At 40.6% G+C, this 12,569-nt stretch overlaps 1 protein-coding gene across 8 annotated transcripts in view; it reads right to left on the reverse strand.

The window, feature by feature from the left end:
• Taf1 (TATA-box binding protein associated factor 1) overlaps positions 1-12,569 on the reverse strand; it is a 70,282-nt gene that overhangs the window by 13,679 nt on the left and 44,034 nt on the right. For 6 of the 8 annotated variants that reach the window (XM_075689241.1, XM_075689244.1, XM_075689245.1 and 3 more), the window contains 6 exons: positions 12,358-12,457; positions 10,131-10,195; positions 9,627-9,763; positions 8,860-8,922; positions 8,682-8,778; positions 5,480-5,542 (listed from right to left, as the gene is read on the reverse strand). In XM_075689241.1, coding sequence (XP_075545356.1) covers positions 5,480-5,542; positions 8,682-8,778; positions 8,860-8,922; positions 9,627-9,763; positions 10,131-10,195; positions 12,358-12,457 — 525 coding nt within the window. The remainder of the gene's footprint in view (positions 1-5,479; positions 5,543-8,681; positions 8,779-8,859; positions 8,923-9,626; positions 9,764-10,130; positions 10,196-12,357; positions 12,458-12,569) is intronic. The other 2 variants (XM_075689246.1, XM_075689243.1) reach the window with 1 other exon arrangement.

The raw sequence follows: 12,569 nt of genomic DNA on the forward strand, positions 1-12,569 counted from the left end.
CAGTAACATAAGAAAGATGTCTCAGCAATCCCTCAGTAAATACATGCTTTCTGCAACATAAAAACATGGTAACAAGAATTATCTCATTCTCCTTGTAGTGCTACACAAGCAGAGGATAAGAATAGTGATTTGGGCAAGCTGGTATAAGTTCATGGCGTGATTTGCAGCAGGAAGCACTGAATTGCGGAGAGAAAATAACGAAAGGTTAGCAAAAGAAGGAGAAATGCGAGTGCCGACTACCAACTGGATTTACTGGTCAAAGAACACACACGAGTGCCAAATGCCAACTCGATTTATTGGTGAAAGAATATACAGATATATACACAAGGTGATAGGGTTATCACACACAGTATCAGAGACACACGTCGCCATCTATATATCAACGAACCAGCAGTAAAACATTTGTAAGAAGTTATGCGTGGCAAGAATTTCAGATAGATTAAAATCGGACTAGACTAGGGTTGACATAGGCCCAAAAGCATGAACTATTTATCATGTAAAACCACTGCTGGTTGACTCATGCACCTGTCACCATATTTCTTAATATAATAGGCCTCAGAATTTTCCCACGTTCTTCGATCGTGATGGTTATCCAGCACAATTTCCTTTTCAAACCGATGCTTATAGCTGCAGCCATAGCTGTGCTACACTATGTTAGATGTTCTTCCCTCCAGGACGACTTGTTCTTTCCTTGATATCAATATTCAGTAATTGCGAGACCATGTCTGCTGGGGATACCAACTGCGAAGTGTGAAGTCTCTTTTTAATTACATCTTTGGTCATTCCAAATTAGTAAAGACAGTGATTGCTTTGTTTGTCATTCGTGCAGGTTTAACAAAGCCTTGTTCATGCATGGCGGCGTACAGCATAAAAATACATATAGAAAACCTTCTCTTGGGGGGATTCCCAAGGTTTGTCATTTCATCAGTTTGCAAAGTTTGTAAAAGTTGTTGAAAATAGTAAAGAAGCGAGACCACAAAAACCAGAAGGGCAGAATAAAAGGACACGAGCAGCAGTTATCTCAGATTTCCACATCTCCCACGATGACTTGAACAAAGTCAGGTCAGTATACGGGATCAAGGTAGTTTTATCAGCTCCACGCAAGGTCAGACACATTTGTAGATGACGGACAAATGCTTTAGTGGGGCACCAAATAAAGAAAGCTGAATGTGTGCAGTTAATCACGAAAAGAGATTAGTGGATTGCTGCGTAGGGGCTGTATATTGAATACTATTCACATGTGGCCACAGTTGTACAGGCCACAATGTACAATCAAAATGCTGGGTCAACACAAAAATTATTTAACAAAAGGAGGAAGATATAATCTAGTGTTGCACTGCAACAGCTGCGTCTATAAGCCTCAGTTTGAAAAAGCAAATGTGCTGGATTGCCATCATGATTGGGGAACGTGGGAAATTTCTGAGGCTTATTACATATAGAAATATAGTGACAGGTGCATGAGTCAACCAGCAGTGGCTTTACATGATAAGGAGTTCATGCGTTAGGGCCTATGTCAACCCTAATCTAGCCGTGCATAAGACTGTTGGTTCATTGGCCTAACTATGTCAACGTGCGTCCCTGATACCGTGTGTGACAACCCTATCACCTTGTGTATATATTTGTAAGTTATTTCACCAATAAATCCAGTTCATAGCTAACCCTTTGTTATTTTCTTTCCGCATTTCGGTGCTTTGCACTGCAAATCATGCCATGAACATGTATAGAAATTTCTGCAAAATGGTGACATTACATTGTCCAAAACGGCACTCAAAAATGTAGCAAGACAAAAGATGAACACACACAGACTAACAAGCTAGCAACATTCTTTTTAGCAACAGGAATGAATCCAAAAGTTCAATAAAAGCAGCCTTTTACATTCAAAGACAAGGAAGAAAACGCAAACAATCCTTCCATAGTGCTTCATAAAGCTTAGGCGCGAGTATTGCAGCCTATCATATAAAAATCAGCTTGCTTCCATTTATCAGGTTGGCTATGCAAGCAAGCGATGTGTTTGTATACTACTTATAGTCTTACTCCAAACAAGACAGATGTTCACTAGGCGGAGGCTTGAAGTGATGAGCAGTATAATGTCACTGGAGCCAACATTTCAACAATGGGACTTATTGGAACGTTGGCTCCAGTGACATTCTTTGTTCGGCTACTGCTTGCTTCATAGAGTTTCATATTAGTATAACTAGAAGGAAATCTGGTGCTGCGATCTTCAACCATCATGGGAATGATGGGAAGTACATGCTTCGGATTGGTGTTCTGTTGACTGGCAAACTAGTCTACAAGTATTTTTTTTGGCTGTTTTGGTTTCGCTTCAAGCACAATTGCGATAACCTGCAGTGGGACAGTGCAACGCAAAGCTCCCAGCCTTTGTTATGTTGCCTGAAGTGACGATAGCGCGCTGGGCCAGCGGCTGGAACAATGTTTGTGTCATGGTCTGGTGTCGAAGCCCTGACGAGAAAGCGACGGCATTGTAAGAGATCGAAAAACATGTTTTGACACTTTGGACCTTGGTTTGTTAAGTGTGTTGGGTTGGCGCTTTAGCGTTACATGCTTTATGAAACTTCAGAGTAGGAAAAAGGAGCCACTACTGATACAAGACATAGACAGTTGTACTTCTAGTGGCTTGACAATCAAATTTTATTGAGGGCTTCATTATGCATGGCTCGTTTATCTGCTCATTGAAATGCATGTTTTAGTACTTTGAGAACACGAACTTACTTGTGGTAGGGAAGGTTGCTGCTTCCTGGCTGTAGTCTAGTGTCACATAATGGGTAAGCGCAAGGCCATGCCATAATGCTCCGGAAGCGGTACGTCAATATAAAATATGATGAAGCATACTCGTAGGAGGCCATTAGGGTCCTAGCTAGCACTGCAGCAGATGTGTTTAAAAGTACTTGAAGACGTTCAGCAATCGTGACAGCCGACGCAGCCTTTTGAAAGAGCGAGAGAGTTTGCAAGTGCCTGTCATCTGCGAGAAAAGTCTCGCGTTTGCAGTGAGCAGGCATCGTAGCAGACGACACTTGTAGCATTCCGCTCAAGGGCGCAACACTTTCTCACAATACAACATTTTTATTTCCATCAATGCTTGATGAGTATTTTTATATAAGTACATGCACGGTTGTTATTGCTGCTGCAAAAATAAATAAATAATTATTCTCTAGCGTTAAATCTGGAACAGTATCGCACAAGAATGCATACCCTAGTGTGCCCTGGTGATAAACTATAGTAAATTGTGCTTCCATCTCAAAGTCATACAAAGTTTATGTAGTGTGTTGTACATTATATAACATACTGCAGAAATAAAATTAGATTTTACGTGATAATATTTGAGTATAGCTTCGTTTACTGCGCCACAAGCAAGCACCACTAGTCTAAAGGTCGAAGTCAATCCGAAGCCTGTACTTCCCATCATTACCATGTAGGTAGAGGCAACGCCCATGAGAGCACCCGTAGACACTAGCACCACATTTCCCTCTAGGGTACTTAGTTAGAAACTCTATGGCTTGCTTATAACCTTACTGCGTGATTGAAGGCCAGTTGTTACGGTAATGTGTATCCAATCTTCAACTTGTCTTTTTTTTTTTTCTTCAAAAAGTGCTGTTTCCACAATTTGAGATGAGTGCTGAAATTGTGGATTGTAAATTAGGTAATTTATGAACCCTTTCCTGACTTTTGCTCATTTTTCGTAATTAGCAAAAAAAAAAAAAAAAAGAAACAGCCAGTTTACCCGACATCAGGAAATAAATACACAAGCCTAAAGTTTTTCTTTACTTTACCACTATGAAGTTAGGTATTTTGTTAAAGGTTTCTTTCCTACACAACACCTTCCACACCTTCTTGAGCAAGTTTGTGGCAGAATTTGCAAAAGGAGGAAACAGGCACACAGTTAAGATCCAGCAGAATGTCACATGCAATAGTGTGTGGCCAATACAGGATTATGTGTTATCAATTTATGTACAGCTAATACAGCTAGTTTTTTCCAATATTTTACAGTATTCTGATAAAGGATATTATGTTATTATTTTATTACTCTCACTGCCTTTATTTTTTCAGCACAGGCAATGTACATATACCTGTGCTGAGTTGTAATACAGTCGACTTCCATCAATTCAACCCTGACAGGACCAATGAAATTGATCAAACTATCCAGCAGGTCAAATTAAACATGATGCCGAAACAATGCCAAAACACACCATTAATTCATTAGGCAGTATTTGCCCTACTCCAACACGTCACTGAATCAAATTTGCACCCACTTTCTACGAGTACAAAGTAGAAAACCAATGTAGGGATGACACTAAAGTTCCCAAACAAGGTGTAAATGTAACGAGCACCTCATTTTCTAGCAAGAAAAATTGTTGCACAATGGCTGCCGGTTTCCTGGAGAAAGCTTCACCAAATCTTTCTTTAACTTCACCATATCTTTCTTTAAAAATCAGCTCCGTTGCAATACATTTGTGTTACATGGTAAAGCACAAGACAATCGCGAAGGCGATTTTAGTTTACTGTCTGATTGCACTGCAAAGGCAAAATTTGGACCAGACCATTTTTTTTTTAAAGAAAGGTGTGCGTTAAAATCAGGCAAATACTGTAATTAGGCATTGTGAGCTATAGTTATTGCCTGAAAATAATCATAGAGCAGGCCGAAAAGAGGTGTTTTCAATGAGAGATGACATTTGCCTGAGGGCTCTTGCTCTTTTCAGGGTGTTCAACACATTCATTGTCTCCTAAGCTCCACCAGTACTGACACTGCCACTAAAGGGATTGCTGTCAGGGTCACTATAGGGGTCAGGAATGTGTGTGCTGATTGGTCAAGTTCGAATTACCCAGCAAAGGGTAATGTTAGGATTGAAATAACGAAAGTTTGGGCCCATAGAAAGGTGTGGGTGCTGGCCGGGACCTTCGGTCAGGATCGAATTAACTGAAAAATCAAGCTAACTGAAGTCAAATTAACAGAAGTCTACTGTTTAAGTTGTGACATGAGTTGCACTTCCCTGTGCCAACAAACACAAGTGTAGTGATTAGTACACTGATTCATACGCCAATTCATTCATTAGTACACAGGTTACATGCAAATTCATTGACTTTACATAAACTGCCCATAGCACTGTTTAATTAAATATGGAATATAACAAAGATAAAAAACTTGTATGTGGTTATACAACAAAAGGAAATGGTTGCTTTATGTCTGCTTTCCAGTCCTTTGGTGTTAACAAATCTTTGTTTTGTGCACATTACGTCCACAGTTGTTTGAAAACAGTTACTCTAACAGCAGATTTGTGCCTCCAGTAACTAACATGCGGGTTAGGCCTAATAAAGAAACATGCTTGTGTCAACATTATGGTTACAATTTCACAAGTAGAGCCGCTTACTTGCTAATGTCAAAGCCACACTAATGACTCACTCTTTTGTGGCACCTCACCTAGCATTGTAAAATTAAAGGTGATTTGATATTGACAAAACTCACTTTATATTGTTTTACGTTGATGTTCTTTTGTGTAACCACTCCCTTCTGTAAAGCCGTACGATCCTGAAGGTACATAAATAAAATAAATAAAAAAAGTGGGCAACTGAAAACAGTTATTGCTCAATGAAGTACTCAAAACAAAATCTGTAGTCCTGATCAAAACAGAATAAGTCTGTGGTTCTAATTTGTGCTTGCAGGCAACTAAATGCATCATTTTAATATGAGTCGAACTACACTACATTGCTAACCAAATAAGTTCACGGAACTCCACCCAATGATTTGAAGTTCTTTTGACTCCTCCATCAAGAATGAGGGCCCTGCAGGAGCTTTTTCTGATCTGGTTTGTGACTCAGGTTGTGACTCTGGCCTTTGGAGGAAGAGGCACTTGCAGGGACCCTCAGTGCAAGCTGGCGACAAAGCTCCCAAGCTGCAGAGAAGCCCGACTGTGTCACAACCGAAGGTACAGCCTTTTCTGTTGGCTCTTCTCAGTCTTAAAGATGGCAGCAGCACCCTTTTCATTGTTGTCATCAGATGCCTCGGAGTGTTCAGCTGCCTTACTGAGCTGGTTGCCCAGGTGGCGGAGATCATTTTTGTGCTGCCTCAATTGTTCAGAAAGGCTTCTTTTTTTTTTTTTAACACTGTGAGGCAGTCGTCACAGGAGATTTTGTACATGACGCTTTCGATTTTCTAAGAGGCCGCTAACAGAAAATATGGCACTTATAATCAATGTTACAGTGCTTGCAGTGGCTAAACACCGTGAAGTGTCTGACCTTCACATCGATGGTGCCATCATCCTTGAGACCAAAATGAGCCTATGGAAGCAGCTGTGTTTTGGGGGGTGGTGGCACATGATGGCCACGGCTGGGACAATTAAACAGTCATTGGGAGCTTCACCACCTGCCTACATGCCTCTGCAAGGCCACATCTAGCAAAGACCACCACCAAAAACAGAGACCATATCAATAAGAAGCTGCTGCAGCTTTTCAACATCACCTCAAGTGAAGGAGTTCGAAGAACTCCGAAACGATAGGTTGAATTTAAGTCTAGTTGGCTGGCATTTGCATATTATTAAGCATAATTTCAAGTAGTCCCCAACCAAAGTGACTATTGCCTAATGTTTACCTTTGAAGGATCACTTTCTTTAATAATTCCCAATATGAACATTGCATAATGGTGCACAGTTAATTTCTATTTGCAGCAAAAACAAAGCAGCCCATTGGCTTGCTACAGTAGAACACTGCTGATACATTTCTAATGGGACCTTGTGATAATGTCATATAAGCCAGCAGAATGCCTCAGCAAAACATGCCACTAAAGACATGAGCAGATAACACATTGTTATAGGTTAGGTAACATGACTAAAATTCGAGCTCAACTGTAAAGGCCCCTTTGATTGTTCAACTCAACAAGACACAATTCTCTTTCCTTTGGTCATGCAACAAGAGAGAGTAGTGGCACTCTCACATGATGACACAGATGTTAATGATGTTTATGAAATGCACAAATTGCATTTTAATGCAGAATACGGTTTGCAAAATGTAGAAAGTGGCAGGAGAATTTGTTTGACAGAATGAAAATCTTGGTCATTATATACTGTTATACTGTTATACATTATACTGTTTCTTTTTTTCATGCTTGTTGTAAGGTTCTCTTCATCCAGCAACCTTGTAAAAGTATGCTGATAATGATCGTTGAGTATGCTCTGCATTAGGCAAGTGTTCCTCTGCTCTGATGGTTGTACTGTGCCAAGCATCAAGCTGTAACAGTGAGTGAGTATGGGGAGACGAGAGAGAGATTAATTTCCCTCACGTGACTATCACGTCTCCTAGCATTTGGCTTCCCCGCTAAACATACACTCGGCAGAGAGAGTCAGTGTTGTAGTTACGCAGCTATGATAAGAGAAGGCGCAAGTATCCCAGTGCTGATGTCACCTGACAGCGTGGATGACTGGAGTACAAAAGGGGTCTGCTTCCTTGTCTTCAGCTGCGGGACATTGGCACACATGGACTGACTGCACACTTGTTGGTGCACTCTGCCGGACTAACCCTCACAGGGCTACCTGTTCACCTTCATAGAGCAGGACCAGCATAGGCCAACATGTCTACTCAGACATGCTTTTGTACGCAGGAGTGCACCCACGAATGTCTCGGTTCCAGTGTCAGGCATGGGTGAACATTCGCTTGACAATTTTGCATGGTGAGTTGAACTTGCTAAGTTCCTTGGCATTCCATCAAGGAACCATTCTCCATATGTGTTTCAATTCCCTGGCATTCTTGTATAGAAGGTGCAAATAATACCCTTTTTGTTTATTGTTCCCACTACTATGTGTTATGATGAACACTTGTGACCCCACAAGTCGAAGTCAGTATTAAGAATGACCAAAAATTATTAACCACAGCTTGCTGACTCTCCCTCGCAAATGTTTATCATATCTAGCAAACGGTACTTATGCAGAGTTCATGTCTGCATGTTGGCACCAAAACAAAGTGCACTGCAAATATGAGCAATGCAGACTGTTATACTAATCACGTGCCTTAATTATGAACTGCTTTTGTAAGTACTAGTAGAAGTGACACCAATGTTGCTAATGGTCATCATGACAGATTGGTGGCATGCCTTGCCGTGCAGGCACTGCTGTCCCACTGCTGCTTTGCCATGCGATTATCCAAAGCTGTATTCCCAACATTTGGGATATGACTTTCAATGTGCATTGTGGCTAAGCCAGCAAAGGTGAAAGCTACGAGAGTGTCACATCTATGTCAATGTTATTGAGTGCATTGACAAGATTCCTGGTGCTTCAGTGAGGTGTCGTGCTGACCATTACTACACGAGGCATCCCTGAAAGTGGCCCACAGTGAATGTGGCCCCTGCAGTTTTCCTGCTTGCCACCCTTCCTAGCTACTTCTGTATTTCTACAGTGATTCATCCCACAGAAACTGGGTGGGCTGATGCTGTATGAGGCAGGAACATTACGCACAGGAGCCTACGAGCGTTATGCTGGGATTATGCCCTAATGATTCAACAATCTGGCAGGAAGTGGGCATGTACCAGAGGAGCTCTACTGCATCAGCACAGCAGCGCAGTTCAAGCAGAAAAGTAAACTCATGCACATCATAATAGCAGTATCTCAGCGCTAATTTTGTGCATCCATTCTGTCCCAGTAAACATAAATAAAAAATTAAACAGACCCCAAAGTACACACCTTTAATTGTGGTTGCTCCTTCTTCGGTTTTTTTCTCATAGGGATATGTTTCTCTTTCTCAGCGTTGCGTTTGAGTCGCCGCAGTTGCTCTTGAATTCTGTTTCAGAAAGGTTTGCAAATTAACTATGCACAAGTCTGCAGCAAAATTTTTCATGATCAATGTCAGGGAAGGACTTACCTTCTTCGCTCCTTCCTAATCTCCTCCTTCTGGTGCTCATCTAGAGTCGATGCAAATTGGCGTCTGCAAGCGGATGTGTGCATTCACATGCAAAGTCAGGCCAACGAGTTACGAAATAAAAGAAAATAACGACAGTACTGCTTCATTCCACAGTACAGTTACGACAGTAGCTGGAACCTCTTATAAGGACATTGTGTGCCCTCATGTACAGTCAAACTTTGTTACAATGATAGGTAATATCACAAAATAATGAAGCTAACAAATGGAAATTCCCCTTCAAATCCTCATGTGGATTTATATTGCAATAGATGCGATAATCAATATAACCAAGTAATTCTGGTTACCCTTTAACATCCTTATAACAAGGTTTTGCCGTATATTGAAGTAAGCATGTGACAACCTTATGATCAACCTGTGCAAACCTGTACCACTACTGAACCTATCAACCAACCTTCTCAGCTGATTCAAGTTACGTTTAATGCCCACTACACCACAGGCCAGTGTTTACGAATGTGGGCAGATTACATCAACTATGCTCAATGCCTTACGTCATTAACTTCCAGGGAAGTGTTCACAACAGCAGTTGCAGTAAAGTTAACCAAGCATGAGACAACCATTTACCAAAAAACCACAGTGAAAAAAAAAAAAAGAAATGTTTGATACTTGTTTTACCAATTGCCCTACACTACACACTATGAAAAAATCATGCATCAACGGCATTGTGAAAAGCCCCGCCCCCACAACAATGCTGCAGCTGAGTGGCTTACATGAAGTTTGGATCCTTGGTCGTACGTATTCTGACGTACGTGTCAATGACAGCTGGCTTTCGCACAGTCTCAATGCGGACATATTCCCGTCCCTTGGAATTTCGGAAAGTACGAAAGATCTTCAAGATTCGTCCATTCTGCAAAGGAAACATTATTTAGTGGGACAAGGAGACAGGAAAACAATGTACCAGACAAAAGTTACACCAAATGTCAGCATGGAGCACAGCAGCATAGTTGCACAATAGACACATATGACAGTGCATAAACTTTTCTCACTGTAGGGCTTGTAAAGCTAAATGGGCAAGATAAAAACATGATTACGCTTTATAAAATGTGAGTTGACAGCTATTATTCTATAATAACAATACATCCTTGCATGCAATTCCCTAAAAAATCTTTCTTCAGGGTCCCATCTACCTGAATGAGAAGGAGGGCCATGGTGTTCAGCTTGAGAAAACTGCAATAAAGCTTTCAGAATTAATGAAAAATGAAAGAGGAGCACACCTCATTAGATCGCAAACTTGCCATAGAGGCATTGTCATCATCCTTTTCTGACTTTTGCTTGCCATCTGTAAGTAGAGAAATATATTCAGAGTAACATCACACTCAAAACAGCAGTACTTCTGTCACACACATTATGCTACAGTAACGGAGAACTGGGTATGTTAAAATATGTTAATGTCGCTACAGCGAAAAATGATGCAGACAAAGAAATGTGAGAAGTTGTCCATCAACTTCTTGTCTGCCTTGTTTTCATGCCGTAACAATATGCTACAGATAACTCAAAATACAAGATGTAGCGAAACAATCTGGAATCATCAGGCATGATATGCAAGGACATAAAATGGGTTGCCTTCTGCGTGGTACACTGATCACAGTGAAGTGTTTTGTGATGGTTCACTGTAATAATGTCCACTAGTCAACAAAAGAAACCTTGTCAAATTGATTAAAAGTATAACAAAATGTGTTTTCCGACACTTGTGACTCAAAATATATTGCCTCCAACAGGACATTGCTGGAACTACCATGCACAGTAGAACGCAAGTGAACAGTTCTCAACTGTTTGTTGGTTTAGATTAAGAGAAAGGGCATGTTTTAAGAAAAAAAGAAAGATTCAAGAGACTTACAGGATGACTGAAAATAGCACAGGCAAAAGTATCTCTCAAGCAGTGCTGGTAGGGTGCATTTCAATTTGTCTTGTGGAACGCTAGTTCTACAAGACAAACACTGGTTAAAGTATTCTACATGCACTAGTGAAGTTGTGTACATCAATCTGAGTCCTGTGGAAGTATAAACAAAGGACAGGCATATAGGACAGAAGTGTGTTAATGCATTCAGCTTGCGTGATTGGTTATTAATAGAAGGAATGGAGTCATCTTACTTGTCCTTGCCATAGAAATTTTTTTCACAACCGCACCATTTCTTTTAGTAAAATAAACATAGGTAAGAACACATGGATCAGTATCTGCAGTGAGGTACTGCACAAGGTCATGATAACACTGACAACTTTGTTCTATTTTTACTGTTTAGTTTTCTTTCACACCAATGATTGTTGCTTTTTGACAGGTTTATGGAACTGCGTTACAAATACAAAGAATTTCAGGGAAAAAGGACAAACATTAAGCACCAAAAGCATTTGCTGATAGTATTAACTGAGAGTAAGCACTGTAAAAGTTATGACCCTACTTTTAACAAATGCACTAGCATACAAAATATGCTGGCAACACCAAAAAAATTGAGTTTTAGTGTTATAATGTAAACTAATTCAGCACGTTTCAGCAAAAGTGAAACAAATTTCTAAAGACCGTGCAGCAGAGAAGAAAATATAACATTTTTCATCCCCCATTATTAGTAGTAAACAGCATGAAGCAAATAAATAAATATAAACCTTAAATTAGCTCGAGGGCATGCACTGAAAGGGCATATTATATTTATTCAAACATAAGGTGAGGTGTTTTTCCCAGAATCCTTAGCCTCGAAGTGACCTCCCCGCCTTATACGCGAGGCTAATAGATTCAGTTACTATTTCAATATGGCGGCAGCAGCGCGTTATTTCCGGCAATCCAGATTCTAGACGGCAATGCAAATTCTAGCAAGTAATAAGCCTTGGCAGGTGAGGCAGTACGGCAATCCAGATTTTAGATGGCAATGCAAATTTTAGCAAGTAATAACTTACAAATTTTAACAGTAAAGATGGAGTGCAGTTATATGCAAATTTCCCCTTGAGGTGCAACTTCATGGCAGCACAAATTTTGCCTTGTGGTGTAGATTCAAGGCAGTGCGGGGTGCGCTATCATAAAGCCACACCATAAGGCGAAATGCACGCTGCCGCAAAGTCGCACCTCAGAGTGAAATTCGCATTTAAGTTGCACTGATTATTCTGATAACTCCAGGAGCTACTGATTATTCGGTATTTCGGGTAATACCCGCTGAGTCTGAATAATCCGTCGGTTATTCTTAATCACTACTCTTATTTTATACTTAAGTTCTTTTTCTCAGGTTTCCCAACTGCACCCTCACCTTACAAAGGAATAAATACGGTGAATAAATAAGCAGAGTTGAAGGTACTAGCATTTCGATGAACACAAAATTCGCAGTGTAGTGACATGAAATGACGTTTCACTGTTATTAGCTTACGTGGTCAAGACCGCCAACTCTGTTGAATGCGCACGCTCAACAGAAATCTTAACGGGTGTTATGTCGATCTCACAGTGGATACATCTACTACAACCTTTGTCCTTTTTCTTCTTGTCGTCGCCAGCACAAGAATCCTCTCCCATGATCAACTTCTGCAACTCTCGCCTTTCTGCCTCCTCCCTTTCGTGTGACAGCTGCGAAGTCAAACGAGATTTATGATCAGAACCAAATGAACACGACCGTTCCAGTGCAGCACAGGCCTAAATAGATTTGCTGACAGAAAAGGCTTACAGCAGTTTCTCTTCA

This window comes from Dermacentor variabilis, chromosome 4 (assembly GCF_050947875.1).
Source record: "Dermacentor variabilis isolate Ectoservices chromosome 4, ASM5094787v1, whole genome shotgun sequence".
Taxonomy (NCBI): Eukaryota; Metazoa; Arthropoda; class Arachnida; order Ixodida; family Ixodidae; genus Dermacentor; species Dermacentor variabilis.